Consider the following 21,063-nt stretch of genomic DNA (forward strand, 5'->3'; position numbering starts at 1 on the left):
TGTTCTCGATACTTGCTAAAACAATATTAATTAATCTCTAAAAAGTTCATCAAAAATAAAACTTTTAATCGGCCATTTTCTATCATCATCCAAAAAAAGTTTTGAATTATATATGTATACCGGTTAATATATATTGAGCTGATTTTCGCAAGTAAAAAATAAGTTTCAAGGAGTCGCGAAGTAACGCGAAGCTTTTGCAACCAACGCGTAATTACGCGAATATACTTGAAACTTAATTAAACGGAACTTTCAAGAGTAAACGCAAAACAACATTTAACATCGTGTAATTTCCGAGAATAAACGCGCGAAGTTCCGCGATAGCGTTATATATATTTTCTATAGTTTCGTGCAAAAATGAGCTCCATTGGTTTTCGTCTGATTAAACTAAGAACAACAGGCAACAACAAAAACAAAAATCTAAAAGGATTTAAAGTTTTTAATTTTAATTGGCCTTGTTATTATGGGGGTTTGTCGGTATTTGGATCTGTTTTTATAAGCGGCAATTTTTGCCATTGATTAAACTGTTTAGAACCAGTTTGTCATGACGAATTTACTGTGATATAATAGAAATGACCATATTTAACAGTTCAAGGGAAAAAATCACAATCTTTGATTGATTTTGTATGGTATATCCTTGACATATATTTATATTTTTGAGGTCAAGGTCATTGTTTGTTACTGCTGTTTGTTAATCTGGTATGTCTAAATGTTTTATATAAAAAAACCAGAAATACATGCAGTGACTGTCTTAAACCTAGTGTCCATCCCACACATACAGAAAAATGTTATATATATGTTTTCTCTCTCTGTTCCCAGCATGGACACTTTAAATGCCCGACCCAGCCAAGTTTCACATACAAGGAGGCTGGGCGGTCAACTAATTACCCACCAGATTCACCTCATTTAATTACACCAAAACTATTATTTACTTCTAGAATTTGGTAAAGAAGAAATATGACCTGAAATGCTCAAATTTAGAGCTCTTTTTTTCAGGAGAATAGAATAGTCTTAAATGTCAACTGGAATGCAGTCTTTTTATCAGAAGTAAGATTTTTTGTAAGAGATGCAACCACAGGGGCCAAGCCCGTTTTAACATTAATTTCAATGTAACCATAAATAAAGATTGAAATTAATGTTAAAACGGGCTTGGCCCCTGTGGATGCATGTACTTTGATTATTAAAAATAAGCAACAAAGCAATAAATAGAATAAGATTACCATAAATTATTTTATTAACAAAATATAACATTCGATTCAATAACACGCAGACCTCACTTACACACACTTTCTCACAACGAGCACTTCTCAGATTACATTATATATCTTATCATACCACTTCTCAGATTACATTATATCCTATATTTTATCATACCACTTCTCAGATTACATTATATCCTATATTTTATCATATAACTTCTCAGATTACATTATTTCCTATATTTTATCATACCACTTCTCAGATTACATTATATCCTATATTTTATCATACCACTTCTCAGATTACATTATCTCCTATATTTTATCATATATAACTTCTCAGATTACATTATATCCTATATTTTATCATACCATTTCTCAGATTACATTATATCCTATATTTTATCATACCACTTCTCAGATTACATTATATCCTATATTTTATCAGACAGTTCACAGGATTAGTACAGTAATCAGGTCAAGGTCAGCCTACAGGTTCTGGATGGGTACTTTCTACAATCATGCTTACAACACAATATGAATGGAAAAATTAATGTTCACTATTAATCTGCAACATTTTTTATATTATTAATATTATTAAAGAACATAAAGCTATGATTAGTTGATTACTGCTTGATAATCTCTTCATCAACATCTGGTGTTTACCAAACTTTACTCATGTCTACAGAAAGGTTCATTCAATGTTTGTTTGATGTGTGCACAATGGAAGTTTATCATACAGCCTTGAACACTGGGGCAATCTCTAATAATCACTGATGGATCTATATATAGGACCCTCAATACACTCTGAGAGTGGTTAACAAGTGTCACGTTAAATACAGCTGTGGTAATGCAACAAGTCCGTTGCCAAGGAGACATCTGATTGTAAACAACACTGTTGATAAAGATTGCACTTTTTGCCCTGGTCCAATGTGTGCAGCGGTGGCCCAGCGTCTAGGAGGCAGGCACTACACGCTGGAGGTCACTCAGTAAATCTCCCATATCGGTCTCCAAATTAAGCAGCAAGCCTGAAATAGAGGAGAAAACAATGGTCTCTACATCAATAGCCTCAGATAGTGGCCATCATTTCCTATTTCATCACAGGTTTTTATTTAGACAGGCTTGACCCTGTGTTCCATTTATCTGGTTGTCTGCCAATTATAATAGACAGACGTAAACATCTCGCACCGTGGAGGTAGATCAACAAGTTTTACCACCATCAGAACAGATCTAAAATGAAAATCAAAAGCAGAGCTTTGATTTTCTGTGTAGATACCAGAAATCACGCCTGGTGTTCCTTTGCCCTGATCGTATACATAATACAAACTACTTGAGACCCTGTCTAAAACATCACAAAACCAATTACCCATCAGAGTAAAAACTTTCAGCCTTGTCCATATCATAAACATATAAAACAAATATTCCTCAGTGGGGTCTATAAAAATGAATTGAGTTGCCTCCCTTCCATTACTTACTCTACACGATGGTCACTGAATCAAGACTGACCTGTTTATCTGACCTCAATCTGAGAGAAATATAGGTCAAGCTGGCACATGAACCCAAGTGACCTCTAGTATAAATAAACATGCTATGCTACTTCTGACAGAAACTGATTAAAACATACAGATTTACCTGTAAAAACATGAGCATAAAAATCAGATGGCATTTCTTCTCCAGACTCCATGTAATAAGTACATGTAGATTTGGATAATTTATACGCTATACATTTTTTGCAAGAGATGAAAGAATCCCCACAGAGCATGCTAAGTAACAAATTAACTGATTACCATTTACATCCATTTTTTACACAAAACGTGGGTTTTTAACCGACTGTGCAACCCTAATTTGTTAATTTCGGAGAAACAATCCACCCACTTTAGCCAGATAGAACATCAGCTGTGATGTGGTAAGACTGTGTCAAATACGTAATTGATTACCAAAAAATTTCAACGTTATGAAGTGGAGCAAAGCTGTTCATTGTGGAGCATCAATGAGCAGCACAGGTAGGGTAATTAAACCAATACACCTAGCCCAGACTCAGCTTCCTTTAACATCCCCTTTCTCTTCTCTATTCAACCAATGCAGGGTTGAGGTTGGTGTATATCAAACATGTTTATGAAGTTGTAAAACGAATGATGTAACGACTAAATAACTTTTTTTCAATGATTCGTGTATTTTGGCACAAACATCTACACGGATACCGTCATTTTTTGCTTCTTCCAGGATTTTTCTACAAACTAGAGCTGACTTTATATCGACCTTTTCCTATTTTGGGCTGCCATGAAATCAAAATAGTTTTGTTTACTGGGAATTAAACTTTAAAAATTACTTATAAACAAGTCACAAAAAAACCTCTATGGAGAAGATTTTTGCATTTTTTTTTTTCCTAAATAACTCACCAGTATTTGCACTGCTTTCAGCAATAAACGTTACAATCAGCGGATATTTGTTGATTTGCACAACCTGAAAATAAAAGACCACAAAACTATTATTCAGTTATTGGTTCATAGGGTTTCTTATTTGTCCTGTTAGAAATTGTTTACAACAAAAATTATTTTTTTTAAATTTCATTTCAAAGAAATTTTAAAGAAGACCAAAGCAACAAAATTTTAATTCAATAATTAAAATCAAGGCAGGGAACAGCAGCCCTATATCATCTGGTCATAAAACTCGGTAGAGCGTTCAATCATGCTAATTATCACCAATTATGAAAGCATATTACCTGATAATTTTTAAACATGGAGATTACAGATTGTGTCTGCTTGAGTCCGAGCTTGTTAGCTTGTTCTGTGGCTGATCCAAAAGTACTCAAGAAGCTGTGACGTAGGGCTTGCTCTGGTACGTGGTCCATTGCAACTGAAAGTTAGGCAATGGTTTTTTATTATTCAAACTTCATACATCAACTTTATTAATTTTTCTGACATTTCCCATTACATGATATAAATATTCAGAACAGTGCATCCTCCTTGTTGCCTATGAGTGATAAATTAAAGCAAGGTTGAAAATGGCTGGCCAAAAAAAAACTCGTCCAAGGTCTTTTGCAATTTTATCAAACTTTGCTGTTTTAATTTTAAATGTCTTTGTTATTTCAACTTTCCTCTCTTTGACAAATACAAACCGTACTTAACCACTAGTCAATCCAGAATTGAAGAACCAATCTTTGAGGAAATATTTCTCACTCACATGGTAAACTGATCAAATTTCAACTAACTTCAGCCAAGAAAACCCTGAGTGACAATCATAACATCAAATTGCTAAATCTTCATTCATCATCTTTCAAAAACATGTTCATCAAAACATAATACAGATGTCTGCAAAAACTGAGCCAGACATACACCGTAATAAAAAGCTTGGGGATTGATTACAAAAACTGCCGGTAGAATTGGATGTCTTGTAACAGTCGTGTCCGTATTACACAAGGCAGTGGCTTATCCGACAGGTGGGTAAAAAAACCTCGGATTGACTACTCCAGCGATTAAAAACTGGGCCCCACATATCATGTGCTGTTGATTAATGCTATCCTGGTTATCCGACTAGCAACAGCCTTACCAGGATAAAAATACAGCTAACATTAAACCCAGTAGTTTACACTCAGCATCTAAAAATGCATTGACCAGAATAATTTTTTTTATGAATAACTTTTGGTACTAATCAATATAGATCATACTTATAGCAATATACACCTTTCTGAAGTCAGTACATCTCATTATTTGATCTGTTTATGGGTTGAGAACAGTCCATCTGTCCAAAGTTTGAAGCATGACAATCACCTTTATAAGAGCTCAGAATTCGTGGTCTCTGTAAGGAACACTGCAATTCCCAGCTGTTAAGTGGACACCCGGAATCCAACAAAGGGGCAGTTTTCACAACATTAACCCCTCATTAAACTATAAATGACCTTGTAACCTGAGATGACCTTGAAGGACAACACTTATATCTGGCATAGTCCCTGTACAATCTCTCTCTCTCTCTCTCTCTCTCTCTGCCAATCCACATCAATACAATGTTAAATCATAAACAGTCCTAATTATCTGTTATCTGCTACACTACACAGCAAGGGCAGCTGAACTCAACATGATTCTGCAAACTGGGATAACAAGCTGGTTTTCCCCAATATATCCATTACCACTAGTTCCCTACCATTCAGCAGTGGTAAAAAAGGTGCCCTCATAATAATCAACTTGCCTGAAGGTCATCTGCATTAATTACATGTTAATTACTGATGTTATCAGTGAGGTTTGACATTGTTTGTCCCAGAATCTGTAATCCAGCTAATGCTTTCATTTTCTTTTTCTTCAGATAAATCTTATGGAAAGTTTTAGATCAATATCATAAATAAAAATGTCATCAGGTGTAAATTGATACAGCACAAAGCCAAAGAGATTAAATAATCCGATATCTTATGGCAAACCACGAAGACAGGAAATGACGGGACAAATTGGCAGGACTTGATTATTCCGCTGAGTAAATGACTCTTCATATAACTAGTTCCTTCTCATTGTTTTAAATATTCAGTTTTTACATACATTTTCCTGACTGATAGTATCTGTTTGAAGTGTGATGTTTTAAGGTATGACATCATGTAAGAACACATTAATGAAACGATTCTGTGAACGGCTGAGATAACGATGGCCTCCAAACAATACTCGGAACTGATACAGGCTATCTTTCTGTTTTATGGTGTACATGTGCGTGTGCATGCATAGCCCAGGGCCGCAGAATCACATCCAGGACTAAAACATCACTTCAAAGATTGTATCAAATATGCAAAACCATTAGGAAAAACCTCCTTAAATCTGGACAATTCTGTTGATTTCATCTACAGACGACCATAAAGCCTGAAGCGGGTAGTGTGGGAAGCAAACGGTTGCAAATGCTCACCGCAACAATGCACAGCGAACTGCAGTATGCTGCACAGCGAACCGCAATAGGCTGCACATTTCTTGTACTTAAAATTTGTTAAAATCCGTGATACATATCCCAACACAACAGCTTAATCCGATGGTGTAACTCAACACAACGGATTAATCCAAGTATTACTCAATACAACAGATTAACTCGTCTATCACACTTGTGACCATTGGTTGTACATGCAGCTACTGTACCTTTTATTAGAGGAATGCCGTCTCTGTCTGTCACCACTATAGCCAGCAGGCCTTCCACCCTGTCAGGTATACAAACATATAGATCTATACAAGTTATAACAATAGCCAGCAGGCCTTCCACCCTGTCAGGTATACAAACATATAGATCTATACAAGTTATAACAAAATCAGGTATACAACATACACTAGTAGATCTTCACAAGATATAACAAAATCAGGTATACAACATACACTAGTAGATCTCCACAAGATATAACAAAATCAAAAACGATATAACAACTTAACACTGCCAAAATCAGGTATACAACAAATAGATCTATATATAATATAACACCTCAACACTGTCAAAATCAGGTATATAACATATAGGTCTATAAACGATATAACAACTCAACACTGTCAAAATCAGGTATACAACAAATAGATTTATATATAATATAACACCTCAACACTGTCAAAATCAGGTATATAACATATAGGTCTATAAACGATATAACAACTCAACCCTGTCAAAATCAGGTATATAACATATAGGTCTATAAACGATATAACAACTCAACACTGTCAAAATCAGGAATACTAAATACAGATCTAGTTTACTTACTGTAACATCTAATGTTACTTTTAGATAATAGTTAAAGTCAGTAAGCTATAGTTCATGATTTTACAATCTTCTAAGCCCCCCCCCCCCCAAAAAATCTCTCTTTCCCTCCATTTTTACATTTTTTATTATTAAATTACATTGTCTTTACACAAACAGAAAATGAATTTACATTCTTTTAAGACCCTCTTTCTCCTAATCAAATGATATTGTCTTTGAACAAAAAAATATAGGTAATCAGATTTAAATCTTGGAAAATATAGGGTTTAACTCTGGGCTCTTACAAGGAAAATATAAACTGATGTCCTGTAACAAGCAATGAATGAAATCTTTATCCAGAAACAAATGTTGGGTAATGTGTTAGGCCCAAGGATGAGTACTGTGGTTACTTATCACATCAACGAATTCCTCCTTATTTACAAGGAGACACATTTCATTTACTTTTTTCCTAATCTTATCAGAAAAAAGTGTTAAAAGATGAGTAAGAATTCTGTAATTTTGAGGGATTCACTAGCTACCATCCCTGTTACCATCAAACTAAAATTCTGAATCTTATACCCCACCCCCTTAGAAGAAATAAATATGTACTTTGTAATAATTATGAAAAATATATTGATACACTTATTCATATACCAAACACTGTGAATTAGAATTTAACTTGATATATAACTTTAAAGAAATTGATGACCAATAAATTGATTTAAAAAAAAAATAATTCTCTTTTCTAGCTTACTTTTTTATTCTATGAAAATGTGTGTACAATTTAATCATATTAAATAAAACATACAATCATTAACAGCCTCAGTTCTCACTAAAATTCACTATACACCTATACCCTTTAATTGTAGCATTGGCAACTTCCATGAAACACCCAGATAAAATTATGCAAAGATTAAAAAATTTACAACCACCTTGTGATAAAGCTTAAGAAATACAACATAAATTCAAGATAAGGATTTTTCGAATTGCTATAGAACATTGAGGCAGGCAGGGACTGCTTGGGAGAACAGAACAAATGTCTGAAGGTAAAAACTCGGAGACAAGGCAACATCTAATCAGAATCAGACAAAAATCAACTTACGTGCTGCTCAATTTTGATAGATAATTTTTCGCTTCCTGCAAATTAGAAAAAAAAAATCTGTCAGTATATAGGGGGGATTGCAACTGGATGTGAAGATGAGCTGATAGAGAGGAAAGCTTTCCACAGATCTGGTGTTGACACCATGGACATTATGCCAAATATTTGCAAACGCGATAAAATGCAGGAAATGAATGTGCACCAAATGAGCATAGGATTTCATCTTATCTGTACATCAGACCTCTGTGTGTAAACTGTCTTCTAAAAACAGTCTACCACAAAGATGGCTATCTGTCTGAAGGAATTCCTCTTCAACATCTGTCCAGACTTTTAATAGATCTTTTGTTATGGAATCACTATAATTAAGCAAGCTAAATCGGCCCAATGCATGCATGAAATGTAAACTTTATTCAATAACAATCAGGCAAAAAATTTCCTGTCTATTTTAGTTTTTCTTGATCATGAAATAGGAGACCTAGTGGGGGTGTAGAAGAAAGCAAAATTAGAAAATCAGAAGAGTCTTCATTGTCATTTTATCCCCCAGATCTAGTGGGGGTGTAAAGGAAAGCAAAAACAACAAACCCAAGAGACTTCAAGGTCATTTTATCCCCAATCATTCATATTTGTGCACTGTGCATGTAAGAAACATAACAAGGCTTTATACAGTTATACACGTCTCTTCGCTTCCCCCCTTTAAAAAAATAATAAGTCTTGGATGTTTTTGTTGACATGTGATAGTCAATACATATAACGATTCAGAATTTTTATATCTTTGCTTGAAATTAAAAGCAGTAAACAAGTTATTGTCTCTCCCAGTGATGCTCCATGAACACTGGTCAAAAGTAACAGGTCATTTGTCAGACGGAAACAAACGACTGGATGAATGCTGATACTTTAATTCTGCATTGTCTAAAGAATGGTCTAGGAGGAAAATGGTTTGACCAACCCTTTAAATGTTCAATATTGATATTAGTGTTTATATTAGTGTGATATGGTAGGATTATTCCTTTAAAGGACTGTTTATGTTGGTGATATGGTAGGACTGTTTATCTAAAGGATCATTATGTTAGTGTGATATGGTAGGATTGTTTCTCTAAAGGATCATTATGTTAGTGTGATATGGTAGGACTGTTTATCTAAAGGATCATTATGTTAGTGTGATATGGTAGGACTGTTTCTCTAAAGGATCATTATGTTAGTGTGATATGGTAGGACTGTTTATCTAAAGGATCATTATGTTAGTGTGATATGGTAGGATTGTTTCTCTAAAGGATCATTATGTTGGTGTGTTATGGTAGGATTGTTTCTCTAAAGGATCATTATGTTAGTGTGATATTGTAGGACTGTTTCTCTAAAGGATCATTAATGTTGGTGTGATATGGTAGGACTGTTTCTCTAAAGGATCATTATGTTAGTGTGATATGGTAGGATTGTTTCTCTAAAGGACTGTCTATGTTGGTGTGATATGGTAGGATTGTTTCTCTAAAGGATCATTATGTTAGTGTGATATTGTAGGACTGTTTCTCTAAAGGATCATTAATGTTGGTGTGATATGGTAGGACTGTTTCTCTAAAGGATCATTATGTTGGTGATATGGTAGGATTGTTTCTCTAAAGGATCATTATGTAAGTGTGATATGGTAGGATTGTTTCTCTAAAGGATCATTAGTGTTGGTGTGTTATGGTAGGATTGTTTCTCTAAAGGATCATTATGTTAGTGTGATATTGTAGGACTGTTTCTCTAAAGGATCATTAATGTTGGTGTGATATGGTAGGACTGTTTCTCTAAAGGATCATTATGTTAGTGTGATATGGTAGGATTGTTTCTCTAAAGGACTGTCTATGTTGGTGTGATATGGTAGGATTGTTTCTCTAAAGGATCATTATGTTAGTGTGATATTGTAGGACTGTTTCTCTAAAGGATCATTAATGTTGGTGTGATATGGTAGGACTGTTTCTCTAAAGGATCATTATGTTAGTGTGATATGGTAGGATTGTTTCTCTAAAGGATCATTAGTGTTGGTGTGTTATGGTAGGATTGTTTCTCTAAAGGATCATTATGTTAGTGTGATATGGTAGGACTGTTTCTCTAAAGGATCATTTTGTTGGTGTGTTATGGTAGGACTGTTTCTCCAAAGGATCATTAGTGTTGGTGTGATACGGTAGGATTGTTTCTGTAAAGGACTGTTTATGTTATTGATATAGTAGTATTGTTTTTTAAAGGACTGTTTATGTTGGTGTGTTATCGTAGGATTGTTTCTCTAAAGGATCATTAGTGTTGGTGTGATATGGTAGGACTGTTTCTCTATAGGACTGTTTATGTTGATGATATGGTAGTATTGTTTTTTTAAAAGGACTGTTTATGCTGGTGATATGGTAGGATTGGTTCTCAAAAGAACTGTTTAAGTTGATGTGATATTATAGGATTGTTTATCTAAAGGATTGATTATGTTGTTGTGATATGGGAGGATTGTTCCTTTTAAGGACTGTTTATGTTGGTGATATTGTAGGATTGTTTCTCTAAAGGACTGTTCATTTTGGTATGATATGGCAGGACTGTTTCTCTAAAGGACTGTCTATTTTGGTGCGATATGGTAGGATTATTTCTTTATCCCATTTGATCATTGTTCTTCTGCTCAATTCTTTAAATAATACATAATTGCTAAACACTTAAAAATACAAATTTTTAATAGAAAACTGTCCCCAAAAGTTTGGTCCTATTGCCCAAATGGTATATAATGGGCTGCTAAGTATATGATATTTCTAATGGAATATAAATTACACTGCAAAAAATTTAAACATTTCATTTTATAAAATATATAGTAGACCTTCATTACAATATAGATTGAATCAATTATTGTATTGTATCAATTATTGTATTCCTAATGTTTAAAAGACTGACACCATAGTAGATTAAAAACTTCATGGGGATCAATCTCCCAACTGTCAAACTGCAAATTTTGCTAGTGACTAGCTAAATCAACCAGCCAACCAAACAGTTATTAAGTACGCTGCAGTTTTGGAACAGCACATGTGATTCTGTCCCAGAACAGCGCTTATGCTCTTGTCATTGACAGTGCTTGCAATATAGAGAATCACAGGATATCAATGGTACATATTTTCAACTAATATCAGCAGTTGAGAGAACTGTTTTAAAAATTTTTGATTTGCACAACAGGCAGAGAAGCCAAAGCCCATACCAAACTCAAAGTATTACAAAATCGTAGTCATATCAAATGGCATGTATATGTAACTCAAGATTATTCATCATCCTAGAAAGCAGGGTTGGCAAAAAAGCGGGAAATACTCATATTTCCCAGGACGGTGGGAAATACTGGTAATTCCCGGGAATTACTGGTATTTCCCGGGAAATACTGGGAAATAAAGTACAACTACATATTATAGTACTTCATACTTAAGACATTAGTCTTAATTAAATCTGTAGGGATGTAGACAATAGTACACCTTGTCAGCAATGACATTTTATAATGTTCTTTGATTTTAACAAGTTTTGACTGGTCAGTAATGCATTGGTTATCTTCTATGAATACTCAAAACATGGTTCATTCATATACCATTGTAATTTGTTTTTAAGGCTTTAATCAGGTATAGGTGCATCTACACAGTTATCATAAACATAATATCAAAGGTTCCATTTTCTGGTTATTTTGTGAATATGAAAATGGGACAAAAACATTGTGAAAAATAAATTGTGACTGTGTCACTACCTCAGTATGCAACACACCTAAGAAGAAGCCAATTAGCCCCACTCATAGTATATATCTTCCCAAAACAGGAGCACAAAACTGTCAAGTGTAATTATTTATTAAAACAACATGTGTGATTATTGAATTTTTACTTGCAACACCTACACTAATTATAACAGTTTATTTTGTGCTTTGAATTATAAATCTGTAAAACACAAAACTTGAAGTTAAAAAAAAACTGGACTAAAATTTGTACATTAGCAGCTATAGAAGTCTTTTGGAATAGGTGATCTGGTGAATTTAAGATTTATAAACTGACAGTGAAATGGGGAAGTATAATAAATTGGTTTTTGATGCTTACTGTTAATATCTTTTAGCATAAACATAAGTTTTACATTGAACAAACTATAAAAGAAATAAAGGTTATAAATTTGTATTTCCCAGTATTTTCCAGTTTAGTGGAAAACAGTAGTATTTACCGGGACGGGAAATACCGGTATTTACCACCGGTAATTCCCAGCACTGGTATTTCCCGGCCAACCCTGCTAGAAAGTGTATTCAGTTGGTAACATGCTTTGATATCATTTAGTGAAGGAACCCCCTCACAAATAAACAGTGAATATATTTCTTCTTCAATCGAGTAAATATTTTTTATTTCAATTCGTTCCTTTTGCAAACAAGACTGATGTAACCCTGTTCTATTACCAACACACTGTCTTGATGTGATGATAAAACAGGTTGTATCAGAATTGCACAAATATGTTAAGATCACATGACAACGTAAAATTTAACTAGAATTTCCTCAATTGCAAATTGTTTTAAGAGAATTTACGATCTCCTTGAACTTTTCGTTCCCCCTATCAAAATAAACCTTGATCAAACATGTAATTAAACTCCCATTAAGTTTATGACAATATAAAAAAACACAGTTAACCTCAATTAAAAGATCGAAAGGGAGGGTTCACTTACTTCCATTTTTCTTTTGGTTTGGGTGTAACCGATTTTCACTAGTCGTACGTTTAATTATTCGTAAACGCCATCAACACAAGCATACTGTCATAATGTGTGTGATTTATGATCCGGAAAAAATAAAGAGTTGCATCAATTGATTTTGATTGAATACAATGCTGTTATGACATTAAATATTTACATAAGCCACACACGAACTTCGCTCTAATTATTCCTCCCTCGCCGTAGAATATTTTTTTTTGTTTTACACCTGTTAATGTCAAAACCGCAATGAAGTTTCCAAACCAAATGAGAGGTATGCTATGTATGTATTACTATCGAATCGCACATGAGTGAATTTTTTTTCAATTATCTTTTTTTATATATGGATCTGTATGGAGCTACGCCCCTTAAAGATCCATATATTTAATTAGACGGGCGTAAGCGTTTTACAGGTCAAATGAGGATATCACTAATCAATTATAAAAGACAATTTTATTCATAGTCAATTTCATCATCTATAATATGACATTGGTTCTCGACCGTTTGAGGTGCGAAACTTAACATATACAAATGTATTATACATACATATATATAGTTATATTACATGCCATTCAATTTTTCTGACTATACATGTTTCTGATTCAGATTAAATTTTATCCATATTCCGGATTCAAACCAGCTTACAGACCATTCAAGTTAAAGAACGTATGGAAGTGAGAAGTATTAGCAAAAAAAGGGGGGATTAGGATTTTATCAGGGAGAACTGAAGTGAGATATCACTTTAATCTTACACAGACCGTCAGTGAAAAAAAATGATCTGAGAGTGTCGTTTAAAACAAACCAAACAAACAAACAAAACAAAACAAACAAAAACAATAAACCCCTCAAAAAACGAAAAAACTTGCACCTTGTATATATGCATGTAGGTAACTGATGAAGCGTCTCCTCAAAGTAGATTAGAAAACAACAAATACTGATCACCAACACTAGAATTTTTGAATTGTTTAATTTTTCGAAATGATATATATCGTAACTGTATATATTTATGATTTTAAAAAGAATTAAATTCAAGTCCCCACAAAATTATATAATTATCAATTATTTTATTTATATCTTATATACATGTTCTACAGTATATGTGAAAGTGCAATTTCCTTAGGAACTTTAGTCTAGTACTAATATATCCCCATTTGTACTTTATCTATCTATAAATAAAAAGTACTATTCTGTTAAATAATCAGATAACCAATGGCGGTTTTTTCTACGTGCTGTGGAAAATAATTCGCAAGGCGAGCATACATTAGAGGAAATTAAAATAAGATATTTTCATATTTAGCTTTTCTTAAGGCAGTACAGCGAGTCATATAATATAACAACTGCATGATACTTAATAAAATCTTGGCGACTTTTCTAATAAACCATAAACGCCGATCCGAATTCTTACATTTTTATAAAATTACACGTCAACGTGAACACAATGCCATCAATGGTACATCGATATGCTTACGTCATAGGCACGTGACCTAGCCGCCGGGATTAATACGTGCCGTCTTGTCTTCTATGATCAGTTAATCAAAAATAAAGTAAAAAAATATCTCTATTAAAACTGATAAGTACATATCATATTTCATACACTTTTTACACGTCGTTAAAGCTCATACATCTTTAATGCGACTATAGGAGAAAGATAATTTGTGACCGCAGGGTTAAGAGAAAAATCATATGAACGATTTACATATATATCCCTCCACGATCTCAGGTTAACCGGTCCCACCTTAATCCTTGTAGGTATTGAGTAATCTGCCAAAGTAGGAAAAGTACAGTAGTAAAACACGATTTTTTATTGGTTTTTGCCCATTTCCCGTGTTATGACTCTCGGGGCCGGTCTGTTGCAGGATTGACAACATCCGGGCAAAACCTAGCCGGGAAATTCCACATCCATTGTCTGCAACATGCGACCACACCGGCGGCGACCAACTAGAGGATATTTCTTCATCAAATGTTAGTACATTACACGGAAAAAACCCGATATCTTTCTTATTTCTGTTTGACACTAATGAGCAAAAATAGCGAATTCTAAACAATGTCTTGAGGAAGCACAAGCTTATCTTTATATCTTTGATATTTGGGTCAACAAGAAATAATACAATTAAGAAACAGATGGCCAATTACTGACTGCCATTGTTTATAGCTTAATCTCAAGAAGTTAGTTTTTGGAATTCAAGGTTATTCATTATTGTCAAACTATGCAGCCTTTCTATCTTTAATCTGACTTACTAAACTAATTCTAAAAATTAGTAATCAGAAATACATTCTCTCCATCAAAAAATGTCAAAAAATGAGGGAAAAACCAAAATGAGTCTCTGGTTATTTCATCGTTACTGATCGGAAATTTCTTTGCATTGAATTCACCAATATTTCTTTAAATGAGCCAATTCTTAACAAAAGAAACCTATGCAAAAATACTAAAGAAAAAACAAACCGTCAGGCGTAGGAATTTTCAGCGTTCAGAATTACGATAGTGATGTTCTACCACTTCAAAGCCTTTTTTTGATCATACTTGATTATCTGATAAAATTTTTGGAGGAGAGAGTTAAAATAAAAAGCGTGTCTGACGCTGTATTACAGTATTAAAACAATGCTAATACAATCTCCATTTCGTTTGGCCCGGGGAGCGCGCCTGAAGATCAGATTACGGAGTGAACAGTTCTTGGTGATTGTTGAGAGCGCACAGATGATAGAGCTGAGATCAGATCGACTCTAATCCAAGGTTGTTTCAGGTTTTGACAATGCATACAGTCATGTACTTGTGGATTTGTACCTTACAATAAAATATTGATACGTCTAGTAGTTGTAGCTAGACCTCACGATATCTTCTCTCTCTCTCTCTCTCTCTCTCTCTCTCTCTCTCTCTCTCTCTCTCTCTCTCTCTCTCTCTCTCTTATTTGGTGCAGAAAAGGTACTCAACTTGGACCTAGACTAGAGACATGTTTTCTTTTCGATTAATTGGAGTCTGTTAATGAGAACAATGAAAACTAGATTATGCAGAGAATATTGATGAACAGCAAAACAAAAGTACATACTTCAAATGAACGTACATACCCGAAGGTTTCTTAATCGGAGAGATAAGCTACAAAAAGTCAGTCAATGTTTTTCGATCAAGGTCTATTGGTGCATTATGGAGGTTGTCTTGTTTTTCAGCTGTGTCGAGACTACAGGAAAAAATATGTTATCTTACGTAAAACAAAAAAAAAATAGGGACAATGTAATCCAAAGGGATAGGATATCTCACTGTCCAAACGAACAAGGAAGGAAGGAAGGATAAGACAGGGGAGATAACCCAATCCAAGATTACCAGGAATTTGACGTTATAATTGTTTTATGGGTAATTAGTCTGTCGTGCGTTGAAAATACTGAGCACGTGATCGATGTCTTTCCGTCAGATTGTTTTTGTACATCCTGATCACCACTGACCATATTCTGCCCAGGAGAAAAATAGGTAGATCAATTTCTGACGCCCATTATTGATTCAACATTGGAAGAAAAAGGATGGAGGATGGGGAGGGAGGGGTTCACTAGAGAAGTTTAGCAGCGCAAATTGAAACCAAGCTAAATCAATTTCAATATTTGGTATTATTATTGAATGCCCGTTAAGTTAAATCTTAATACGACAAGTAAATCAAGGACTTGGATACCATTTACAACGAGAAGTAGGTCGTTATTCTTTGAAATAGTAACATGTTTTATTCATATTGGTAGTTTTCGCGACAATTATTCAGCATGCACAAAATTTGTACGGATGGGCTGCGTAAGTGATGAGTAGACTTCTCTCTTCAAAGACCAGCATCCGCTTCTACGACCGAGGGTTTCAGGGGTTGATCAGAAACTCATAGACTATGTCGACAGAAGCGGAGGGTCACGATTCCTGTGTTTAACTACATGAGCGTGATCACCCGTTCACGACCATCCATCTTGAGGGGGGCTTCCTGCTAAAATTTACAATCGTCGCTTCCTTCAGAATCCGTAGTAAATTAACCAAAGATGAAGAAAGGGGTTATCCTGAAGGCCAAGTCTTACCATGCCGACCGAGATAACGACCCTCATTGCAGATTCCAATGCCTCTACAGCGGGCCATATTAATGTAGCTTGAATATTTAATTGTTCAACAAAACTACTCACATTGACAGATTCTTTAAGTACCTCCGACTTTTTGGTACATAATTGGGTCCCCTCGACCCTCCGATGATAGTGACAATTAATAAACACATTATCTCCCCACATTGGAACAGCTTGTGTATTGTTATCACCTTCATACTATTGTAAATTTTCAATCTTTAGAATTCCCAGCCCGACCGGCGACGCATAAAGTCGCCCTCAATGTCGCTTCATTTCATATATCCATATTTCAGGAATTATATGGCCCTGATGTGTCGTGCATTTGTTAAAGTAGACATATCTGTAACCATTTTATAGACTGATAAATTTCTGATACAATGTTCAAGTATAAAATGTAAAATTATTTCAAATAAGACACACTGGCTCGAATTTATTTCATGCAGTAATATATCAAATGTATTGTTCATATTCATATTCTTTAATATTATTTTATCGCTGTTGTAGGTATTTGAAACACAAGATCAAATTATGTACGAAAATAGGTTATGAAAAACAAATATATCATTGAAAACTCAAATAATTCTATTTCATACTTGACTTCAACACTGATGACGTTTATCTCATTCAATGACGGTAGTCTGTTGTATATAGGTACGTGTATCACTAATGACGGTAGTCTGTTGTATAGGTACGTGTATCACAAATGACGGTAGTCTGTTGTATAGGTACGTGTATCACTAATGACGGTAGTCTGTTGTATATAGGTACGTGTATCACAAATAACAGTAGTTTGTTGTATATAGGTACGTGTATCACTAATGACTGTAGTATGTTGTGTAGGTACGTGTATCACTAATGACTATAGTCTGTTGTATAGGTACGTGAATCACTAATGACTGTAGTCTATTGTATAGGAACGTGTATTACTAATGACTGTAGTCTGTTGTATAGGAACGTGTATCACTAATGACTGTAGTCTGTTGTATAGGTACGTGTATCACTAATGACTGTAGTCTGTTGTTTTGGTACGTGTATCACTAATGACGGTAGTCTGTTGTTTTGGTACGTGTATCACTAATGACGGTAGTCTGTTGTATAGGAACATGTATCACTAATGACAGTAGTCTGTTGTATAGGTACGTGTATAACTAATGACGGTAGTCTGTTGTATAGGTACATGTATCACTAATGGCGGTAGTCTGTTGGATATAGGTACGTGTATCACTAATGACGGTAGTCTGTTGTATAGGTACCTGTATCACTAATGACGGTTGTCTGTTGTTAAGGTACGTGTATCACTAATGACGGTAGTCTGTTGTATATGTACGTGTATCACTAATGACGGTAGTCTGTTGTATAGGTAGGTGTATCACTAATGACGGTTGTCTGTTGTTAAGGTACGTGTATCACTAATGACGGTAGTCTGTTGTATATGTACGTGTATCACTAATGACGGTTGTCTGTTGTATAGGTACGTGTATCACTAATGACGGTAGTCTGTTGTATATGTACGTCTATCACTAATAACGGTAGTCTGTTGTATTGGTACGTGTATCACTAATGACGGTAGTCTGTTAAATAGGTACGTGTATCACTAATGACGGTAGTCTGTTGTATAGGTACGTGTATCACAAATGATGGTAGTCTGTTGTACAGGTACGTGTATCAATAATGACTGTAGTCTGTTGTATATAGGTACGTGTATCACAAATGACGGCAGTCTGTTGTATAGGTACGTTGATCACTAATGACAGTAGTCTGTTGTATAGGTACGTGTATCACTAATGTAAGTAGTCTGTTGTATAGGTACGTGTATCACTAATGTAAATAGTATATTGTATAGGTACTTGTATCACTAATGACTGAAGTCTGTTGTATAGGTACGTGTCTCACTAATGACTGTAGTCTGTTGTATAGGTACGTGTATCACATATTACTGTAGTCTGCTGTATATAGGTACGTGTATCACTAATGACGGTAGTCTGTTGTATATAGGTACGTGTATCACTAATGACTGTAGTCTGTTGTATAGGTACGTAAATCACTAAAGAGTGTAGTCTGTTGTATAAGTACGTGTATCACAAATTACGGTAGTCTGTTGTATAGGTACGTGTATCACTAATGTAAGTAGTCTGTTGTATAGGTACGTGTATCACTGATGACAGTTGTCTGTTGTATAGGTACGTGTATCACCAATGTCGGTAGTCTGTTGTATTTAAGAACGTGTATCACTAATGTAAGTAGTCTGTCGTATATAGGTATGTGTATCACTAATGACGGTAGTCTGTTGTATATAGGTACGTGTATAACTAATGACTGTAGTCTATTGTATAGGTACGTGTATCACAAATGACGGTTGTCTGTTGTTTAGGTACGTGTATCGCAAATGAGGGTAGTCTGTACGTGTATCACTAATAACAGTAGTATTGTATAAGTACGTGTCTCACTAATGACTGTAATCTGTTGTATAGGTACGTGTAACACTAATGACTACTCTGTTGTATATAAGTACGTGTATCACTAGAGACGTTAGTCTGTTGTATAGGTAGGTGTATCACTAATAACGGTAGTCTGTTGGATATAGTTACGTGTATCACTAATGTAAGTAGATTGTCGTATAAAGATATGTGTATCACTAATGACGGTTGTCTGTTGTTAAGGTACGTGTATCACTAAAGACGGTAGTCTGTTGTATAGGTATGTGTATCACAAATGACGGTTGTCTGTTGTATAGGTACGTGTATCGCAAATGAGGGTAGTCTGTTCGTGTATCACTAATAACGGTAGTCTGTTGTATAGGTACGTGTATCACTAAAGACGGTAGTCTGTTGTATAGGTATGTGTATCACTAATGTAAGTAGTATGATGTATATAGGTACGTGTATCACTAATGACTGTAGTCTGTTATATAGGTACGTGTTTCACTAAAGATGGTAGTCTGTTGTATATACGTAACGTGTATCACAAATGACTGTAGTCTGTTGTATAGGTACGTGAATCACTAAAGACAGTAGTTTGTTGTATTGGTACGTGTATCACTAAGTACGGTAGTCTGTTGTATAGGTACATATCTCATTAAGGACAGTAGTCTGTTGTATAGGTACGTGTATCGCTAGTGTAAGTAGTCTGTTGTATATGTACGTGTATTACTAATGTGATTAGTCTGTTGTATAGGTACGTGTATCACTAATGACGGTAGTCTGTTGTATATACGTAACGTGTATCACAAATGACTGTAGTCTGTTGTATAGGTACGTGAATCATTAAAGACAGTAGTCTGTTGTATAAGTACGTGTATCGCTAATGACTGTAGTCTGTTGTATAGGTACGTGTATCACTTATGTAAGTAGACTGTTGTTAAGGTACGTGTATCACAAATATCGGTTGTCTGTTGTATAGGTAAGTGTCTCACTAAAGACGATAGTTTGTATGTTGAAAAGGTACGTGTATTACAAATGACGGTAGTCTGTTGTATAGGTACGTGTATCACTAAAGATGAAAGTCTGTATGTTAAATAGGTACGTGTATCGCAAATGACTGTAGTCTGTTGTATAGGTACGTGTATCACTAATGTAAGTAGTCTGTTGTTAAGGTACGTGTTTCACTAAAGACGGAAGCCTGTATATATGTACGTGTATCACTAAAGACGATAGTTTGTATGTTGAATAGGTACGTGTATCACACATGACGGCAGTCTGTTGTATATGTACGTGTATCATTAATGACGGTAGTCTGTTGTATATAGGTACGTGTATCACTAATGACAGTAGACTGTTGTATGGGTACGTATATCACTAATGACAGTAGACTGTTGTATGGGTACGTGTATTACTAATGACATTAGTCTGTTGTATAAGTACGTGTATCACTAAAGACGGTAGTCTGTTGTATAGGTACGTTTATTACTAATGACGGTAGTCTGTAGTATAGGTACGTGTATCACTAAAGACGGTAGTCTGTTGATTATAGGTATGTGTATCACTAATGACAGTAGACTGTTGTATGGGTACGTGTATCACTAATGACAGTAGTCTGTACGTTGTATAGGTATAGGTATTACTTAAAACAGTAATTTGGTTTATGAATTAATTAGTAGATGACGACTGTCAAGTCAATCGAACTCTCGGATGTTGCTTGCATGTTTCTCAAATCTTCGTCTCCCTTTCACTGTCGTGTTTTTGTGGCAATAAAACAACTTTAGCGTTTACAATTACAAAGGAACCATTTTGATATTAAGATAATAGATGAGAGTGTGTATAGATTGCAGAGTTAAGATTGTATAAACACATTTACTTTTCACATGTGTTAAC

General features: G+C 34.7%; 1 protein-coding gene across 1 annotated transcript; it reads right to left on the reverse strand.

Annotated features, from left to right (window-relative positions):
- Positions 1 to 1,203: 1,203 nt before the first annotated feature.
- LOC105341224 (ragulator complex protein LAMTOR3-A) lies at positions 1,204 to 12,769 on the reverse strand. Its single transcript, XM_011447617.4, has 6 exons — positions 12,656 to 12,769; positions 7,984 to 8,018; positions 6,302 to 6,360; positions 3,919 to 4,052; positions 3,596 to 3,659; positions 1,204 to 2,224 (listed from the first exon to the last, which is right to left on the reverse strand). Exons 1-6 carry the CDS (start codon positions 12,659 to 12,661, stop codon positions 2,151 to 2,153), a joined length of 372 nt encoding a protein of 123 aa, XP_011445919.1. The 5' UTR covers positions 12,662 to 12,769; the 3' UTR covers positions 1,204 to 2,150.
- Positions 12,770 to 21,063: the final 8,294 nt, after the last annotated feature.

The sequence above is a fragment of the Magallana gigas genome, chromosome 7, assembly GCF_963853765.1.
Source record: "Magallana gigas chromosome 7, xbMagGiga1.1, whole genome shotgun sequence".
In the NCBI taxonomy this organism is placed as follows: Eukaryota; Metazoa; Mollusca; class Bivalvia; order Ostreida; family Ostreidae; genus Magallana; species Magallana gigas.

Excerpts from the sequence above, each read along its gene's own strand:
- LOC105341224 (XM_011447617.4), bottom strand. Across the intron at positions 6,361-7,983 it reads CTATCAAAATTGAGCAGCAC|GGTGGAAGGCCTGCTGGCTA; the intron begins GTAAGTTGATTT and ends TATACCTGACAG. Across the intron at positions 2,225-3,595 it reads TGAAAGCAGTGCAAATACTG|GCTTGCTGCTTAATTTGGAG; the intron begins GTGAGTTATTTA and ends CCTCTATTTCAG.